Source organism: Tachypleus tridentatus, chromosome 8, assembly GCF_004210375.1.
Source record: "Tachypleus tridentatus isolate NWPU-2018 chromosome 8, ASM421037v1, whole genome shotgun sequence".
NCBI lineage: Eukaryota > Metazoa > Arthropoda > Merostomata > Xiphosura > Limulidae > Tachypleus > Tachypleus tridentatus.
Window position 1 is genome coordinate 10,488,367 of NC_134832.1, and position 22,179 is coordinate 10,510,545.

Consider the following 22,179-nt stretch of genomic DNA (forward strand, 5'->3'; position numbering starts at 1 on the left):
TTTATGTAGTGTATCTCCATGAAAAATGGCAAACTTTAATGAACATCATAAGCATGTTGTCAACAAAAAGTGGATTTATTCTAGTCAGTCAGATGCAGATTAGACTAAGTACACTTTTTTCATCTTAAAGTGTTCAAATTTCATCTGCATAGCCTCTAGAACAAGCTAAATTTTATTTCAGTAAAACTAGTTTATATCTGTTTTCTCTATCCTAACTACATGGGCTCAACCTTTATAGCCAATCTTGTAACCACCACAAAAAAAAATCTAAATAAACTTCCCCCTTTTTTTTACTTTGTATAATAACTGCAGATTGTAACAGAAAATTACAGTTATTTATTATAACCATATCTAACTCCCACAAATAGCAATAAATCTTCCAAACAGGAGAGTGGAGAGTTAAAGGTATAAACAATTTCTAATTACATCATGTAATATCTCAATGTATGTTCCTTCTATATTCTTCAAGCTAAAACATTTTTTAAGTTTTCTTTTTTTCTAACCTGAAAAAAAAGGATTTTAATTTTTACATATTAATCACTTTTGTTAAAAACATATCAATAAAAAATTATATACATAAAATATACAACTTAGCACTGAGTTGAACAAGATATTTTGCCCTCAATAGCCAGTCTTTATAATCCTAGAATTTTCTAATGAAGTTGGTTGTCCAAAAAATACTTCAAACAGTTAAATGGAATGTGCCAAAACTACTATAATTATCTACCTTTCTATCAAACCTATGAAGAGGTTTAGAAAATTTCATTACATACTGGAGCACTGACTTCAGTTTTCCCTCAATAAAATCTGCTTGGGAAATTAACATAAATATATCACACTTATGTAGTTTGCAAAACAGGCTCTTTACTGGTTATAAAAACATGTACTACTGACAAGAAAGTGAGAGTAAATAAATGATTTCAAAACCATGAAGAGCTGGAAAAAGCTTCTGTGTTTGGTTTAACAAATTTCTTGGTATTTTCAGATATAAAAGCAGGAAATGTTTAATTTAAAATCTTGCCTGTTTTTATCTGTAGTTGATGTATTTAATTAATAAACACTCTGAAACCCATACAATTGAAAAAAGTATATTTAAAATGGAGAATTCAGAACAGAAAGACATGACATAGCACAAAAATGAAGATTCAGAACTTAAATACAGTAAAATTTGTCGAAGGCGGAAATTGCATAGAGCGGAAACCTGTACAAGCCGGAAATATCAACATTTTTTATAGTATTATTTTAAGATTTCTCTTATAAAAAGCCCGTAACGAGGATGGAAAACTATCTTTCACCTAGCTCATCTTTGAACAAGTAGGATTAAAACCTGAGTAAGGCAGAAAAAATGTTTTTGATAAAATATTAATAAATTTTTGCACATTTTGTTACACTAAGTATTGATTAAATATATTCTGTTCTTTTCTTCTGTCGTCATTATTCCAGAGGTCTCTATTTGAAAGAGTGATTGACTGTACATTTGGTCGCATTTGCTGATGAAAAACTAGAGAAATAATGTGTAATAGGTAAAAGTGAAAATCCATACTGTTTCAAAAATTTAAGAACCAACTTCCTGTGGAATGGAAAGCAAATAATAAAGTGTGGATGAAAAGCGCTATATTTGAGGAATTTTTGAACAAATTAAACAAAAGAATGGAACAATAAAATAAGGAATATTCTACTTTTCCTAGATAATGCAACTTGTCACCTGAAAGTTCAACTTTTGAATGTTCGTTTAGTCTCTCTACCTCCACTTACAACATCAGTTCTACAACCACTAGATAATGGAATTATACAGTGCATAAAATCTAAATACAGAAAACTCATGCTTCAGCATATTATTGCAAACATGGATGACTGTAAGAGAGCATCTGAAACGACCATGAAAACTGACATGTTAAATCCAATTGCATTTTTAAGTCATTCAATCAAATACTTAATAAGGTGCTTTAGAAACTGTGGATTTATTCTTGGTAATGGCAGAGATTGTGGAGAGATTGCTTGTTATAACGATTCTTTTAAAGTCCAAACTCTGACTGTGAAAATTGATGCAAATGATTCTGTAAATACAGAAAGTTTTGTGAGCATTGACAAGAATGCAATAATGCAAAAAAATGCATATTTTTTCTTTATGTTCATTGGCTTTAAGATTTTGGCCAGCAGTATATACATGATAAATGTGTGTATAGAATTGTTCCATTGGACTCGACAACAGTTATAAACTTAACACATATAATCAAATACTTCAAGTATTAAATGAAACCTAATTTAAAACATTTCACCCATATCTTAAGCATGTTATTCAACACTACACCAACAATAAATGTTTTAAGTTCTTTACTAATATTCTTTTAATATTATGCCAGAAAATGTGAAAACGAGAATTTGTCATATTAGGTAAGGAAATGAAAACCACTTTCTCAATATCTCATCTATTTAGCAAGTACATAAAAATTACTTACGTTGGGATTTCTATGTGCCGCCAACCTGTATGGCGTGGGTAAATATCAGGAATAGGCACACTAGCACCAACAATCCATTTATTTGAGCGCCCACAGTCAAAATAAGGTTTAGTCCATTTAACTGGGCCTGGATTATCTGAAGCAGCTGTAAAAAATATTCAAGACATAATTTTAACTTTTACCCTTCACACTGTAATCCTAAGCAATATAAATATAATTATATCAACTGTATGTTTGCTATTCCTTGAAATAAAATATTAACTTAATCATTACATTTGTTATTATAAAGGAAAACATAAAATACCAACAACAAAGGAACTTAATATAGACAAGTATTACCTGGTGGTCCATGCCAAACAAACGTTTCATTAGTTCCATTAAAATGAGTGATCTGCACAGTGTAGGTTGTCTTGGAGTCATGCCGTCTTGTTTGATCAGGCAGCCAAGCAAAGTACCAATCATTTATTTTATATTGCTCATGTGTATAGTTTGAACTCATTACATTATTTGGAATTGCACCCAGGTCAATTGCATCTATTGTATTTAAGGTAGATGTTCCTTCCAGGTGGTAGGGGTCATTGAAATCATCAGCTCTAAAGAAAGACAAAAGATGAATTTCCATTAACTATTAAATACTTAACTAGTTTCCTCTGGTTAAATATATACATAAACAATGAATAAAGAACACCACAAACAAAAACATTACCAGAAATGTTCAAGAGGATTTAATGTCAGTACTTTGCAATTTAACTACTTTTCCTTTCAAAACTTTTTTTTCTTGACTTTGTCCACATCACAGCAAGCAGAGGAACACATATGCCACATAAGGCATCTATCTAACTGAATCTGAAACCTTTTCACAGTTTTACCTTTGAATGAACAAAGCAATGTGAGATTCGTAACCTGGTTTATTTACAACTATAAAACTCATAAAAATAAGACAATGAATAAATAAAGGTGAGTTAGAATCCATCCAGATTAGCATTTATCAACCATCAGTCCATAAACCAGACCAGTAGGGTTTCACAAAAACAAATGAATAATGACAGAATATTCCTGTGTAAACTGTAATGGTTTTTCACAATACTTGTATTTTAATGGTACACAGTAATTTAAAGATACAGCAACCCAATCCCTGGTAGCAAAATGATTGAATTTAAAATTGCTGTTCTATATCACCTACAAGAATCCTTTATTTCTTATGGTTGGAGGTTGAAAGGTTTTTGCTGAAAACACATACACATATATATATGATGCTTTTTTTATATACACATTAATACATTTTCAGTAGAAAACTAAAAGAAAAATGCTGGTATTTTATAAACAAAACTTTTATGTCTTGACATACAGGTAAACCTCAAATTTAAACTATGGAACATAAACTATAAATCAGCAACCAGAATAACACTGAATAAAATCTACAGAAAAACATTTTATTCAAGTGTTCTTAAATACTCCATTTAACTTTAGAAATTTTAAGTATTTTTGTTTTTCTTACAGTAATTATTTTGTATATTAAAATAAAAAAAGATATTCAAAATCACTGTTACAATAGATGTAACACAGTATTTAAATTTTCAAAATGTTTACAATTTCTGGATCTGTCACACATCCGCAATTACTTACATAATTAATATTATGAGCTAAGAAACGTATTGTTTGTTATGCACAAGGCTACACAAAGGGCTATCTGTGCTTAATATTTAACTTCAGATGAACAAAACAAACAATATCTTTCTCATCTCATAATATTAATTATTTGAGAAACTGTCGGATGTTTGACAGATCCAGAAGTTGTAAACATCTTGTTTGTTTTGTTTGTCTGAAGTTAAGCACAAAGCTATACAAAGGGTTATCTGTGCTCTGCCCACCATGGGTACTGAAACCAGTTTCTAGCATTGTAAATCCATAGATATACTACTCTGCCATTGGGAAGCAAGAAATATACATTAAGACTTTCCAAGATAAAACATTTCATTTTACAATTAGCTAATTTTTATGCTTTCAAAAGAAGAAATATAATAATACTAGTGGAACTGACTGTAACTTTGAAAATAAAATAAATTTCTATCCAACTTACAATAGATTATTTTAACCTTCTCACTACAAGTCTTCAGGACACGTCATTACGTTTGTAGAAGAAATATAATAAAACAAGTGGAACTGACTGTGTAACTATGAAAATAAAATAAATTTTTATGTATCTTACAAAAAATTCTTTTAACCCTCTCACTACAGGTCTTCCTATAGTCAGGAGTCAAAGAACATGTCATTACATTTGTATACCTACATTTACAATTTTATTGAACTACTCTTTTATTAACACTCCTACGAAAAGACGTTTCTAGTCCTGATTTCTCCAAGCCCATTCCCCTGGCTCTGGTTTCGCTAGATAGTAGATAGGGACAGTGGGAATCTCGTTAATCCATTCATTAATGGATTTAAATGGCAATTTCATTTAAATACAAAATTATTAGCCTAATATTAATAACCTTTCAAGTTGCTCTGGGGCCTATTAGGCCCCACTTTTCGTAGGAGTGTTAATGTACACTAATAAGTCTGGTATCAAACTGTAGATTACAGTCTAAATTTCAGTAATGTACATTAGCTACTTTCTTAAATCAAAACTAAATATTAAAACTAAATCTCTAAATATTAATTTTTGTGTATCATGTAATATGTGGAATACAGCTTTGGTTCAAATTATATGCTTGTAATGTTCACATAAAAAGTCTGCAATTTCCTTCAAATTAGAAATTTAAATTACCAATATTGATAAGTTCAATATGAAATAAGAACTTTATATATTTTATATTTGCTGACATCACTACATTAATTGAATCAAACACCTCTTTCCCTTTATGAAAATATTTATGTACACCTACTTCTGTCTACAAGATGTGGATAACCAATTAAAAGTTCAGAATATTCCTCTTGAATAACCAATTAAAAGTTCAGAATATTCCTCTTATGGTTTTCTCAGTCTCTAGAAGGTAGAAAGTTCCAAAGATTATTTATTTGTTTTGAATAACCAAAAGACGTGACAAGGGAAAATGCTGTCCGAAAAACTAATTTTTTCTTTTTACTCAAATACAGTTTAGTTAGTAAGCCTGATGAATTACAGTGGAATTCTACAATATGGATTGAGTAATTTATATTTGGTTATTTCAAAATGCATATATAAAACAATTTTATTTTACATCATTCATGTACTAAGTTTTACAAAGCTTAGCAACTTATGGCAAAATGGACTAATAAGTACAAATAAGTTATAAGGTAAGATATTATTGAGCTCAAAATATCATACATTTTTTAGACCTAGATACAGCTAAGCTTCTAAGTCTGATAAATTACAGTGGAATTCAGTGGTATTAATATAGTAATTTATGATATTTTGTTATTTCAAAATGCATATATCAAACAAAAATTTGGTGTTATGTTCTCCACATAAGAAATTTGATGAGGCTTTGCAAATCATGAGTACTAGCAAACAAGTAAAAAATTCATAACTAGAAAAGATAATTGCTTTTTGCATTTCCTAATTCATTGCTAGATGGTTCAAGAAACTTTTTTCTTTGTTCGTAATTTTGCGCAAAGCTACAAAGAAACAATAACTTAAAAAAGTTATTTGTAAATAGTGCAATATATAATATACTCTTCAAAAAAAGAAACGCAAAAGGCAAAATTTGAGACATGTTGTTAACAAGTTTTTTTCCAGGTAGTTCTGTAAGTTTCACATGTGTGAAACTTTGCACATTCACTGCTGAACATCCAAAGTCTGCAAAGGCGAAGTCCACGCTCACTAGGTGAAGTTTAATGTCACTCAACGTCAATAACGAGTATGCCACCCGTTAACATCAATAACTGCTTGGCATCTCCTGCCCATGGAAGTGATGAGATGATGAATCACATCCTGTGGAATGGCTGTCCACTCAGCCTGCAAAGCTGCTGCAAGCTGAGGTAGAGTCTGCGGTTGAGGTTGTCGCCGTCGCAGACGTCTGTCCAACTCGTCCCAAAGATGTTCGATGGGGTTTAAATCTGGTGATCTGGAGGGCCAGGGAAGAACGTTGATGTTGTGGTGTCTCAAGAAGACAGTGGTGAGTTGGGTTGTGTGAGGACAGGCGTTGTCATGTTGAAAAACATCGTTGACGTTCGCCATGATGGGTTGCATATGGAGCCTAAGAATCTCGTCGACGGTTGTGTACGGTCTGATTGGAAATCCTACGCAGCCCTGGTATGGTTGAGGCAGTAGACGTCGCAGTGGTCGACCTATCCCGAAGGTGACGTAACCGGATGTAGCAATCTTGTGCGGGCGTGGTCACACGAGGTCTGCCAGATCGTGGACGGTCACGAGTTGATCCATGTTGTTGGTGACGATTCCATAGCCTTGTGATGGTGCTTGGGTGGACATTCACAGCTCTGGCAACATCTGATCGAGATTCGCCTGCTTCCAAGCGACCAATGGCATTGTGCTTCAGTCAGTCTTGGCGTAACTGTATTGCGTGTCGGTGGCTTAACACTGAGCTATGGAAACCGAGAACCCGTCACGTTTATAGGGATTTTGCACATGTTGCACTTGCAGAACATGCAGATCTCTCAAACATATTTATTGGAGACGCATGTGTTTTGGCGAAAAATCCGATGTTTTCCTCCATTTTCAAAGTGCACAACTTTTATTGTCATTTTGGTCTGACAATCAGTGCCTTAACACGTGTAACATCACATACTCTGAGCTTGTAACGTTATTACATATATTTCTCTTTAAAATAACAAAAATATCCCTTTTGCGTTTCTTTTTTTGAAGTGTATATATGAATATGTAATACATCATAACCAAAATACTGGTTCACTAAAAGAAACCAAATACAGGTCCTTTGTAAAGGACAGTTTTATACTCTTGGCTACTGTAACATTGTTGCATGTAATGTTAGTTAGACACAGCTGAAAGATCAATAAAATAAAAAGTGTGGGTGTGTGTGTATGTGTATTCTTTATATAAATATATAATTTTATGAGATGTAAGCACTTAGACTAAACATTTGTGGTTTCTTGTTATAGTTTGTATTCATTCTAGAAGGAAAAAACAATTTGTATCTATTTCAAAATTTCTTACAGTGGCTACAACTTCAATCAAATCAATGAAACTCATACAGTGATACAGTAAGGAAAATAAGAGATAAAATACAGAGTTGTAGAGGGGATTCTGTGCACAACCACAGAACCACAACAATCCACGGCAGAGCCCACACAGTCACTTGATTTCGAACCATATGTATAAACAGAAATGGAAGGACGGTTCAAAAAACATTCAGCAAATAGCAGACAGTATTTCCAATCAGGGGTGTCTGCATTTCTCAGATGACTTAAAGATAGGTCACAGTTGGGGACTGTAAGAAGCCATAGTGGGATGGGCTGGCCAGTGGATACAGTAATGTTATCCAAGGACAGACTCAATCCATCCAACTGCACCTGGATATGAAAACCAAAAGGAGCAATGGCAGACTGTCTATTCTGAAAAAGTATGACCCACCGAGAAAGGAAAACATAACCCCAGGTGGGATGTTTTGGTAAGGAACAAAGTTTCAAAAGCATATAGTAAAGACAGTTGCAAATTGTGGACATGCAAAGAAGGTTCTTGAGACTATGTATAAGTTCTGAACTGAGGAAATTCGAAAAGACTCAGTGCAGAGCCAAGGTCCTTGATGATGAATAGGGTCCAGCATCTTTAAAGCCAATGATCTGGCACAGCCATAGACCAGTGATCTATAGTCGAGTTCCGATTGAATAAGAGCACAATATATCTTCAGCATAGAACGTTGATCAGCTCCCCAAGTGGTGGAAGAGAGGACATGGAGGATGTTCAGTGGTTTTGTGCATTTGACCTGTAGCTGCTTGATGTGTGGTATAAAGGTCAGCTTACGGTTAAAGATAAGCACCAAGAACTTTGTCTCAGGGACCACAGGCAACACAACTTCACCAATACGGAGTTCAGGATCAGGGCGAATACCCCATTGGTGGCAAAGGTGCATGTAAATGGTTTTAGAGAGAGAGAAATTAAAGCTGTTAGCTGTGGTCCACTTCAGTAAGCAATTCAGGGTAGTCTATAGCTGTTGCTCAATATACCTCATGTTCGACAACTGACATGAAATGTGAAAGTCGTTGACATAGAGCCCGTTTGCAAAGGTGAGAGGGAGTTGTTCAGTGATGGCATTAATCTTTATACTGAAAAGTGTGACACTCAAAACACAGCCCTGAGGAAAAGAACAGCAAAGTGTCAAACCCACATGAACTTAGAATCTCCTGTCGATTAAAACATTTTTAATAAAAATGGGCAAATGGCCATGTAACCCATATATATATGGAAATCTTGCAAGATGCCATACCTTCATATTGTATCATAAGCCTTCTCAATGTCAAAGAATATTGATACAAGATGTCATTTGAGAAAGGCTTCTCTGATTGATGTTTCAAGACAAATCAGGTGGTCCACGATGAAGCACTGTTTTCAGAACCCACACTGGGTGGGCGAGAGGAGGTTATTTGATTCGAGGAACCAAATAAAATGAGCATTAACCATTCTCTCTAAGGTTTTACAGAAACAGCTCGTCAAAGCAATTGGATGGCAGTTTGAAGGAATCTTGGGATCCTTCCTAGGCTTAGAGAAAGGTAGGACAATAGCCTGGCAACAGGAAAAACATTTTATTGCCAGATCTGTTTAAAAACAATCAGAAGAATAGCAAGAGAAGCAGGAGATAGATGTTGCAACATTTCATAGCATACATCATTAGGTCCAACTGATGTACTGCCAAACCAATGAAGGGCAAGTTTGAGTTACACCAGCGTAAAGGGAAGATTATAGTCATAATCTCAATCAGCTCGAAAGGAAAGAGGTGATTGCTCTTCCCAAGTCTTGATGGCTATGCAGGTGGAGGAAGAAGCAGAAGTGCTATATACCCAGCAAAAACTTTCACCTAGATTATCATAAATGCTCTGGATATTGATCTCCATGGATCCTGCCCTGGGTCAGTTGGGCAGGTCTTTGCTGTTGGAAAAGGATTCCAGCAGCTGAGAATGTGAACGAATGATCATTTTGCATGTTGGGGTGGGAGAAGAAGATGTACCTGAGGAAATGACCTTACCCAAAACCAAAGGAAGTGGATCATGGGATTTGCTGAAATGTATGTTAGGGGACAGAGATAGGTGTTGAAGTTGATTCATCAACTTTTTTAACCATGGAGGTCAAAAGTCTTTTCATTCGGTTTGAGAATGATATTTTTTGGAGGACAGAGAGATCCGTCTGTACTCCCACTGTAGTTGTGGAATGAAGTGCAGCAGCATATGTCCGAGATAAAGTGGTGGACAGCAACTTTCAAGTCTCAGTGTAATGTTTTGAACTGTTTTCAAATGCTGCATTTCTTTTTCTTCCAACCATTTAAGACAAGATTGAAAGTAGAACGGTTGAGAGCCATCTCAATTGATGCAATAAGGGTCCATTTCACTCTCAAAGGCATTGTGGTCTTTGTCATAGCAACAAGCATATGTCAAGGAACCACAACATGAAGACTTCGAGTGACCGAACCTCTGACACTGGAAACATCGGAGAGGGTTTGGAATGTATGGCCGTACCCTGCAATTAAGATAACCTTCCTTGATGGTGGCATGTGGACATGGTGATGTAAATGTCAGAATGAGAACATTGGTCGGCATCGTAATTTCATCTTTGCGAGTAGAAATACGCCTCACTGCAGAAACTCCTTGAGTAGAAAAAACCATCAAGAATCCTTGACTTGGGGAAGTTCTTCAAATCCCTCTCAATAATAACTTCTCATGATGAATTCAAAGTAGCATGAGGTGTAACCTCAATAGGTATATCCCCAATCGCCTTTGAATGTAAGAGTTCACTGTGTTGAGATGTGGATGTTTCCACCAATATGTCACCAGATCAAAGCTTCTTTACTGACTCTGGAGAGCCAGCTAGTCCCTCTAGTCCCTTCTGAATAAAAAGGCATTTGCCCTAAAGGTTTGTCTGAAAGAGAATGTCGTATAAGAAAATGAGGTACAAATTGCTGCTCAGAATCTCTAAGACATGGTTGTTTACCTATGGGCTGTTTTAAGTTTTTATTTGGAGTATCCATAATAAAAAAAAGGAATATTTCAGTCTCCACTGACCACACCAACCATAGAGCCCTATGAGAGGATGCACTACAATGCCAAACAAGGACACTGTAGCAAAACACCATACCCAAACACCAGCATCAGATATAATGTCCACAACACCTGTTGAGAACATCCAACACTGGTACTTGGTTAACCCTTGCTCGAGTGGACCAGGCAATTGACCCAAGGGAGGCCACCCCAAGGCTGCCCGTCTACAGGAGTTCAATACCAAAGTGTTGTACTAGGGTTGGACCCCTCAATCTCCAGGATCCTCTCCTCCACTTCACGGGTCACTATGCACAGCAAACACGTGAGTGGATGTTTAGATTCCAGAGGAGATAAATTGAAAGAACAAAACCTTTCCTGGGAGGTCCCCTCACCATGTACAGGAATCCACACTGAGAGGCCCATGGTGAGAGAGTTAATGGCAAAGATACTGAGATAAAAAATCACTGTAGCATGAACAGGAATGTATTGTTTTATACATTATAAACAATACTCAAAGCCTCCTTATTACAAACAAATCATTTGTTAAAGAAAACTTGCATTATTGTGTGAGAAAAAATACTTATATAAAAAATGATTGAAGTAAACAAAATTATGGGTCTGTTACAGAGTTTGTGTTAGAAAGTAATTTTATGAAGAAGGTTTCAACACACACAAATATATGGTGTTAAAGAAACTAATGTATGATGTTTGCAAGAAATTAACCTAAAAATGGAAGTTCATGGAGCAAGTACAGCAAGATTTGGTTTAAGAAGCATTTATATGATGGTGTGTAAAAACAACTCCTTACCTGAAAGCCCTTGGAGCAAAAAGAGGCATAGTTTTGTTAAAAAAACCTTTGTACGAGGGTGTGAATGACATATTTGGAGCAAAGTAGATGGCACTGCTGTTGATAAATCTGTTAGCAGCAACGTCAGCAATTGTGGAAAGGAAATAATACATGAATCCTGGCTCTTCATTGTCTGGTGCCTTTTGAAGAATGTAACTACAACAAAAACATTTTTACACTTTATGAAACCTTATATAATGATTTATATTAAACTAACAATTTAAATATTCAGTTTATAAACACAATTCTAATTTAATATTTTCCACTGCATTTAAATAAGTAATATTTTCTCTAACACAAAATGAAAAGAGGCTTATTGTTCTTCCTTTAATTACAGATACACCTGCAGCATGAAAGGTATGGATCCAATATAATTTTATCACAATTCTTCAAAATAATCTTTAGCATATTAAGTGACAGATGAATCTTAGCTTTTAATCATAAAGATTGACATAGAATACTGTTAAATTCAGATTATACCAAATTAGTTAGATGCTCACCAATTAAAAATTAGATACTAAAGATTATTGAGGCTGCAAAATATACTTGTTATTTCCAATATGCTTTCTTGGAGATCCTGTCAGTATTTCTTTGACTAATCTGTTAACTAACAAGACTGAAAATAAAGCTGAGTGATTAAAACAACTCACCAAATACTTACGATCAGCATTGACAATGATTTGTGTTAAGTAAAATAATTGATTAATGGAAATGGTTTCCCATCATCATTAGTATTACTGATTATTACTGTTTTTATTATTTGATTACTCAATGCATTGATATTACAAGACGGCTGGTTATGATGAAAGTAATCAACAAACTGAAATTATGATTTTTTGTTATTACTGTTTTCAATAACTCCATCCAAACAGCAATAAAAATATTACTATTATGATTTTTTTCACTATTTTAGATTAATTTAAGTTTGTTCAGCTTAATAAGTTAGTCACACCTCATAAAACAAATTAACTAATAAAAATTAGACTTTATAATTATTCCAACTATTCAAGTAGTCAAAATGCAGTTTAAGCATAAACATTTATAATGGATTATCTATGCCTATGCATCATATCCTGAAGATTCAGTGGTGTTAAATGACTTTGTGATGGCAAAATTATCAAAGCTGTCTCTGCCGCTGTCCTTAATTTTGAGCTACCAACTATAGGAAAGACAAAATGGCAGAGTCTACCACTGTAGGTTACTTCAATGTTAAAGTATGAATTTACTGGGTTTTTTTCACAATGTGTTTGCAATTGCATAACTGTATTCTTTAATGTTAAATAATGTCAAAAACTTAATTTTATACTGTTAGATCATAATTTATATAATTTTATTCATCAGTATTTAATAAATTATTAATAGACATTTCTACTCCTTATATATTAAGTTCATAACACCACACATCATATTTTTCTGAATTTGTATTCCTGTTGAAATTGTGACATGTACTACCAAATTTGTAAGTTACACCCTTGTGCAAATTAATTAAAACAAGATGGAATATCATGAGTTTTTCAATTTTTTGCATTTTATTTCTGAGAATCCAAAACTTACTCACAAATTAATACATGATATGACCACCTTTATTTTTCAGAAGATCATTAATCCACTTTAGCATCGAGTCCACAAAATTTTTGGATCGCAGTACCACACCTCAATTACAGCCTCAATTACCTTATCTTTCGTAGTACAGTCTTTTCCCCAAAGTCTTTCTTTACAAATTGCCCAAATATTTTCAATAAGATCTAAGTCCAGAGTTTCCAGGCCAGTCCAGCACCTCTATTCGCATTGTAGTCATAAAATTCTTCACAAGTTTCGATGTGTGGCATGGAGCCAGATCTTGTTGAAAAATGCCAGATCCATCTGGAAATCTCTTTTTCAATTCTGAAATGACTCTTCTCTGCAAAACTTCAATGTACTGTGGTCCTCGCATCATACTTTCTAAGATACATAAGTCTCCGATGCCATAGTAGCTGAAAAAGCCCCAAAACATCTTCTTCAAGGGATGTTTTACGAACTGACTGATGTGAGATTCTTGAAGTTTCTCACCTGGAGATCTGTGAATATGCAGACTTCTTTGACCCTGTATGAATAAATGAGTCTCGTCACTGAATAACACCTTCCTCCATTGTTCTTGCATTCATTTCTTGTATTTCAGACCCCATTGATACCGTTTTTCCTTCATTGAGTTGGTAAGAAGTTGTTTTTGGCTGGTCTCCTTGCCCTTCTAATGCAATTTCGAATGACGTAATATTCCTCAAAATTTCGTCATATGTCTCAAAAATAGATTGACCGTACTGCAAAACACAGCTAATGATGCCGTCTGTGTGAAAAAATGACTATTAAAGGAAATCAGCAGGTCTAGCAAGCCTACACTGGCTGCCATGCTGAAAATATTGTAAAATGACCATTTGTTTCAATTAATTTGCACAAGGGTGTATAGCTATCTGACCACTAGCCAAGCAGTATTCTTAATCCATTGAGTCATGCCAGCCTTTTTACACTAAAAATGTAAATTTACAAACTGATTTTCAATAAGTAATAACAACATCAAAATACTAAATTTTAATGGTATAGTATTCACATTATTAAAGCCACAAATAAACAAAATAAATATAAATTTGCTTATGGAATGTACTCTATGTCATACAAAATTCTAATATAAAAACATGCATTACATTTAATTATACATAATAACTATGACAATAGCACAGTTCTAATGAGGCCACAGGGGGAGGCCCCAACCCTACAAGTTTGATGCCTCTTCTATTAAACAATATCCAAAGTAATCAGATGTTTGTTTGTAAAACAATCAGCAACATTCCCAACCATTATCTATGGGGCAAAATTTCCTAATAAAATTGACACAAAAAATTACCTTAAGGGAACTTGGAATTACATCAGGTAATAAAAAAGACAAAAAAAAACACACACATAATAATAAGTATAAACTATACTGAAAGACATTTAAATTCTTATTTTACCCTTATTATATTAATTTTTGCCAATAAGCATTCCCATATAACTTAATTTTTGTTTGAATTTTATTTCATAAGACACAGAATTTGAATTTTGTTTCACATATTAAGTTCAGTTTATTGACAGAAACTACACCAGTATCCTTTGTTGAATAACAGTTTCTACAGTTATGATCTGTAAACAATATTCAATTGCTTAATGTAATTTGAAATATATATATATATATATATACATATAGACACACACATGCAATACAAGTAATATTAAATTGATTTGTTGTGTTTTTTTGGCAAAGCTGTATTAAGCTATCTAATGTGTCTTCTATGAGAAACCAAACCCTAAATTTTATCATTTTAAGTCTGTAAACTTACCATTTCTCTACCAAGATAGATTAGATAAAATGTAGATGTACTTGTTTGCTCATTACATTTGGCTATACCACAGTTAACCAGTCACTACTACTACTGTCTATGTAATGGATGATGTTCCATGGAAAGTCATCCTATGACATCCAGTTTGAATACAGTAATGGTGGGCTGCATACGTGTACATATAGCAGAGAGAATAAAAGCATCCATGTAAACAAGTAGTTTTCCATTATTAGTTCAGACAACATCTAATTTATTAACAATGTCTAATGAAATTAAAGAAACCATAAACTTTTTCCTGCCAAAACAAAAAGGGTAGCATTAAATTGTTATCTGTCATACAACAGAAGAAGACCCAATATTGTTTTGTAATTATGGATGATCAAATATTTGGCTGGATACTGGAATGGGCATAAGCGTGGTAAGCAAAATTAAAATGGACATTATTAGCATTAATGTCACAGTTGTGCAAACTCAACCACAACTGAAAGCACCTAAAGGCTCTGATGATGATAATCTAGACAAATTTGTGTGATCAAATAGTAGATCAGGCAGAACAGTGATTCAGCACTATACGGATGCATGTAACACCCATTAAATAAAGCAACTGCTATGATGACTTCCTTGGAGCACTAGGGGAATCACAATCACTGAAATACAGTTGGTTCTACAGGAAAAAGTCATATACACTATGGAAATTGCTTGGTCATTTACAATAGTGACAGTTAAGAAAAAGATACTAGTTTATACATGGTTTTTATAGTAGGCAGAACAGTAACCCACACTGATGTTTTTCCCTTTACTATATATATAAGAATGCATAGGCATGTTGGTTCAACACTTTTAATCTGACATCCATAATACTGACAAATTGAACTGGATAATGAAAGCAGAAGTAAGGCTTACTTTTAGAACAAGATATAATTTTTACAAACTCTGCATCATATCAATCAGGCTGTATAGCGTACAAACTATTTATGAGCAGATGTTGGAGTTTACATTCAAGGAAATTCAAACAGAAGGATGCCTGATCTAAATCAAGGGTGTTTGACTACAATTTAAAGTCTGCATCTGTTACTTAATACATTGTAAAAACAGGCTTGAACTTGAAACTACAGAAGTGTTTACTCATACAACTAGAAGTGTAATTTCACAGTCACAAGGTGGGAAGAGATGTTTTCACAAACCCTGCTATGACTGCTGCAATGAGAAATTGTACACAACTCGTAACAAAATAAGATATTACATTTTCCTTGGTTTTACACCATACTAACAGTAGTTTATGATGAACTACTTGAAAGATAGCATCATCAATTTATTCTTATGTAAATGGAAGAACTTTTTATAGAGAGAGAGTACTGTATTCAGGCGATATGATCGCTAAAGCTAGCATTACTGTACACTGTATACTCAAGTGCTGACCTATTTTAATCATGACTGTCAGTTTCCTGTATATTAATGTTAGTAGCAATGAAATCTGAGCAATATTATTGTAGTTGCAGGCTAGAATAAGACACATATTCAGTCATACACTCACACTTCCCAAATGCAAATATCGTAAACTGAATAAGAGCTACATATTGTAGTTGAAAACACTACTGCCACTAACTGTATATCACCCAAAAGTACCATACTGGTTAGCGAGCTTTTGAAATCTACAAAGAATATTGTACTGGAATATGTACTGTAACAATATGACTATGTAGTCCATTGTTTGAACCTGCAACATTGTAACACCTAAGGATTATCTCACCATACAGCAAGACCTTGTTCCATTTGTAGAATGTTCTGACTCTAGACATAATTTGGGAGCAAAAGCTGATTACAAGGTAGATGACTCCATGAAAATTAACACTTGAAGGACACTGATCTAACATGGAACAAGCTTAACCAGCACCAGTAGAGGAGATGAACATAACAAGGAGAGCAGGTACAAAAATGTACACATGCAAGGTGTGCTGAATCATTCCTATCAACCTTTGAGGTATGGTGCCCTTATAATGCTACAGCTAGTACTTCACACAGTTGTATGGCAAGAAATACTCTGGACTTTACACAACACAGAAACTAAAGGGTACCAAACTTTAACTCATACTTGTACTAACATTCTAGTGGTTTTTGTCATTAGTGAGTTGAGAGGATCAATGCTAACATGAATATTGTACAGTGCTTGCCACCCAGAGAAAAAAAAACTGATTGAAACTATGTAAACTCCAACAGAGAATAAATGGATATTCTTTCCAGAGGATAGCCTTAGATATCACTAGTTCACTCACACAGACTGCAAGATATCATATTCAATGTTGAAAACTATTTTCCAAATTCAGCTGAAATTTATTCATTAATCCATAAATTTCAGAGACAGTCACTGATATGTTAGTCAAGAAACAGACAGCATGAATCTGAGCATCTCAAGAAATCCACACAGAACAAAGGGTTAACTGTTTTGTAACAGCAGCCCGTTTAAATGCTTTTCTGAACAAGTCAATATATTACATTCTAAATTCAACAAACACTAAATTTATTATCAATGTGTGCAAATGAATTTAATATCATGTGTGTTATGATTTGTGAAATTTTATTTTATACACATTTTAAGATTATTATTACAAAACAAACCTTTAAAAACTGCTTAAAACTTCACATGACCAACAAGCTATAAAAAAATCACTACTCTGGCTTTTTACCTGCAATAATACAAAAGTAATAGAGGTACATTCTGACTTGTTCCTTTCAAAGTCCTCCGAATGAAAAAAGTTAAAACAAATAATAAAGTTCTTCAACCTCTGACAGCTTCCAAACTTATCTTCAACAAATTTGTTTGATCTTTATCCCTTCCATGTAGACTTTACATACATGTACATACAACAACTAGAAAGAACTCATTCCACAGTTTAATCTAACAAGTTATTTTTAATTAGTCCAAAGCTGTAACAGAGTGCATGAAACTGACCACAGTACTGTTTGCTGCTTGATTAACTATAGCACTTAGTTGTTTTTACCTAAATATAGTTATGAATAATTTAAATTGTATTTAGGTCTTTCTATTATATTTTAGTTAATTATACATTATTTGTTTCAAAATGTAAAATTAAAAAGTAATTTTTTTTAAACATACATCCTACTTCTTATCGATGTTTAAAGGTTACAATATTGTGTTGAAAAAAAATTTTGCATAAGGTTTATGAAGGTATCCCAAATAAACTGAAATATGCTTCAAGAACAACATTGACTTGTGTTGAGATGAATAATAAGCTGTAGACAAGAAAATAAAACATTAAAAAATTAACTATATGTGAAAAAAATGAAATTATAAATTAAACAAATGTACACTCTTTAAAGATATTCTACATCTTAATTTTAATTATTTTGTTGCATTGATGGTAATACCTACAAAGTTGGTAATACGGTAGAGAAAATAAAAAATATAAATAAAATTTACCTTAACAAAACTTCCGATATCCTTTTACAAGGTTCTATAGATTATGCAAATGAATTATGAAAACAGTAGGATGAAAAAAAGTATTTCTATACTTAAAATAAAAGTTTACAATGAATTTATTAATAGTTTGAATCTAAGGAACTACAACAGAAAAATAACACATTTTAATGAGACTCTTACTTATAAAAGTGTCATTATTTACATACAAAATATTTATGATCTTTAATGAAACCTTAGCAGTTTTTGAAAGGATACATTAAGAATTTCAGAGTTTTCACCTGTATTGCACAAGTGAAATTCATAACAAGTTCCACAAATCGCATGAGACTGATGACTCTTTGCCAAGTTGCACAAAGTGTTATCACCCGCCAATCAGATGAGCTGGTAGAACAAGTGATACGGACTACCATATAGATGATCATGAAGTTTGTTAATCCCAACAGAACTCACTAGGAAGAGCCCTTTCCATATGCAATAATGGCACATAAAGCAACAGAACAGGAAGCAACAGCTGTTTGCCAAACCTTTTCATGTTTAAACTCAAGTGTTACTCTCTATAAACATGAAATATGAATCTCCATCACAAAATTAACTATGACCACAGCAAATAAATCCAGGTAGTCTTAATAGTATGGCGAATAGTGGTATTTGTCAAGTAATTAACCAACAGGCTCATTAAATTAACCAATTACATTTGACTGACTCTACTGAACAGGTTCATATGTTTTGCACAATGATATGTATATACAACTCTGAAAGTACTTAATGTATCTTCACAAAACTTGGCAAGCTTTCAGTAAACCTTAATGTCTTTTATAGACAAAAAAAATGAGAAATTTTTAATGATATATTTTTACTAAAATTTTGTCAGTAATCATATGGTATCAGTGTTGACTGCTCCAACTGCAAAGTTATTTTGTATGTTAAGATTAAAAATACTTTTCCTCATCTGAAAATTTTCAAATTTTGTTTGCACTATCCCTAAAACTGCATAAATAAATAACAAATGTTTTTTTCAGAAAAAATTTGTTATTTTCTATACTATAGCTATACATATGCATGGTTAGTTGGTTTGAATGACCCTGTAACCACCACAAAATAATTCTAAATAACCCTTTACTCTTTCTGGAATGACTAAGTTGTAAATCAAAACCGAAACTGTTTTCCTAAGTAGCTTTAAGCATATAACAGTGTACATCTGTTTATGCATACATTTATTGTTTTATTGCCTTTTGAACCATGCCCAACTAATAATTCTACTACAAAAGCTGTAAACCACTTAGCAAATGTGCAGCTCACCAAATGTGTGCTCACGTTAGGCATCAAATTTTGCAATGCACAGGCTACTCAGGAACATACCACATGGGAAATTATTATATATTTTGCATAACTTAAAATATTTTTGATTTTTATATTTCAGTTACTTTTATAACAACAAATAAAAAATACCCATGAAAAACAAAAAACACTACTTACCTGGATCTTATTTTTTCTTTGATGTAGACTGTCCATGAAAATTAACCCTACTTTTTTATACTAATGGTAGTACTGCAATAAATGTGTTTTATGAATTAAACAAGGTACCTAAGAACACAAAAATAATAACCCGTAAAAACCAATGTTCCATAGCTACCAACAGTGTTGTCTTTCTAACTGTGCAATAAGAACCATTAAAAATTCACATAAGTTCACTGATAAGAATGAAATTTTAACTAGAAGAGAAATATAAAGTTTTGTGTAATAAAATACACCATTTTGTTGATCTAAACCTTGGCTTTCTATAGGTTCTAAGTAATATATTATTAAATGTAAGAAATATTGGTAATTTGTGAAAGAGAAGATGTGAAAGGATGGGTTTGATTTTTCTAATTTATGACTCTGAAACCAAATAAGATTGAAGACTATAAAAATTATGCTTTAACTGAGTAATGACAATATTATAATGAGTAATTTATATTAAATTTTTTGCTTCTGGGAGAGGTGGTAAATAAATTAGAAAAGAGGGAAAACCTACTGAGCAAGTGGAGGTTGTGGATTTTTTTAAATATATCCTTACAAAACCAAGAATTTAAAACTTAAATAATAAAATTTGATTTATTTATTATGTTTTCATGCTAAGTTATTCATATACATAATAATGTTTAATTAAATTTATAATGTAACTACATTAAAGGTTGTGATCTGCACACTTTGATCTATGCAATTTTAAAGAGTTAAACTAGTAATGTCACTTCTATTTTGAGGGAAGGTAACAAAGATTGTAATGATAGACCCATTAGCTTTCCATCAGTTATAGAAAAAGTTTCAGAATGTCTGATTAAAGGTGCTTTGCAAAGAATTTAACAAAGTTTAGAATTTCAATGCATGGTCAACATAATTTCACTGAGAGAAAAATCTTGATTTACATATCTTCTGGCATTCTGCAAAGAGGTTACTGCTTATGTATATTTGATATATCTGGATTTTCAAAAAGCATTTTATGAGGTACCACATAAAAGGCTTGTTTACAAAATTCTCTACAGAAGTGGAGGAGTTAACAAATTAAGTACAAGAGTGGCTGGATGAAAGAAAGAACGTTGTTACAAATCAAGTTCAGTTAAAATAGGTTAATGTTACAAATGGAATACCTCAGGACTCAGTTCTACTTCTAAGGCCTATGTTCTTTTTTAATTACATCAATGACATGGATAAAGTAATTGTCAATAAATTAGTTAGATGTACAGCTGATATTAAGGTCTTGGGTGTTGCTCGCTGTGAAGAGGATGCTGCTAATTCACAAAAGGATTTAAATCATTCAATGAGTTAGGCAAGTAAATGCAAGATAATGTATGTTAAAAAATATAATTAAGAATGATACAATACAATAATTTTATATACTAGTATAAAGTATAATCACTAGTATAATGTATAAAGAATAATCACATTTAAAGGTAATAAAAAATTTAAAACATATCCTACCTGTAATAAAATGCACGTGTAACAGCCATATTATGAATGTGCAACAAATTGGAACGATTTGGAAATATAGGATCAATACCAAGTGTTTTTATATCAGGCACATGAGTGACAGTGTCTGAAGGTAGGAAAAGATCATTCACATCCACAACTTTGCAGTTTTCACTAGTCACTTTATCCAGTTTGTTATGAATGGTGTCAAAACTATCTCTAGTTTGCCAATTAAATTGTGAAACAATCATCATTGGCAAAATGATGCACACAAAGATAACACTAACCCAAAAATGAGTCATCACAAAGCAATTTAATTTATAACTTATTTTAATCTTCTTCTGAGCAGGATTTTGAGTACTGTAAATAGTCAAGATGCAAATTCACTATCGCTAATAGTATATTAGTTATTACATGAATTTAGTAAAACTCACACGTGACAGTTATGACCTTAAGAGTTTGAAATAGTTTTCCATAAATGTAGTACTTAATAGTAGTAGTACTTGTAAGGGTTGTTTCAGTAGCACAGTTTCAATTTCTGTAAATACTACAAACTGATTCTGGAAGGTATGAATTTATGGAATCTCACACTAATTCGCCTCAGATAAACAGACCCAAGTCAGAGAGTAACACTAAACCTTTATTACTCAATATTACTATTAGGATTAGGCTTAATTCAATATATTATCTGAATAAATTGGAAAATATTAAAAAATATAAAGTTTAAATTTAATTAAACTTTTAGTTTAAAATCTTCCCAGTTTTACTCTTATTCGATGCACGTCTTTAAACTATATCTTAGAAGTCCAGTTGTAACTCTTTGCAACTGATTCTAACTATTTTATCCAATCAGAATTAATTAGACCGTTCTTCGGTATCACTCAAACATCCGAGAGATCATTCTCAGGTTTGTTTCCGGCCGCATACTGTCGCTGGTGTCAAATTTACACCATAATTCACAATGTTTTGGATTTTTACTTGGATTTGTGGATA

At 32.9% G+C, this 22,179-nt stretch overlaps 1 protein-coding gene across 1 annotated transcript in view; it reads right to left on the minus strand.

Moving 5' to 3' along the window:
- LOC143258513 (uncharacterized) overlaps positions 1 to 22,120 on the minus strand; it is a 63,230-nt gene extending 41,110 nt beyond the window's left edge. Inside the window, exons 1-4 of the mRNA XM_076517599.1 lie at positions 21,199 to 22,120; positions 11,413 to 11,607; positions 2,799 to 3,052; positions 2,460 to 2,604 (exon numbers count right to left, since the gene is read on the minus strand). Of these exons, the coding sequence (XP_076373714.1) occupies positions 2,460 to 2,604; positions 2,799 to 3,052; positions 11,413 to 11,607; positions 21,199 to 21,488 (884 nt within the window). The 5' untranslated portion in view covers positions 21,489 to 22,120. The remainder of the gene's footprint in view (positions 1 to 2,459; positions 2,605 to 2,798; positions 3,053 to 11,412; positions 11,608 to 21,198) is intronic.
- Between the last annotated feature and the right edge of the window lie 59 nt (positions 22,121 to 22,179).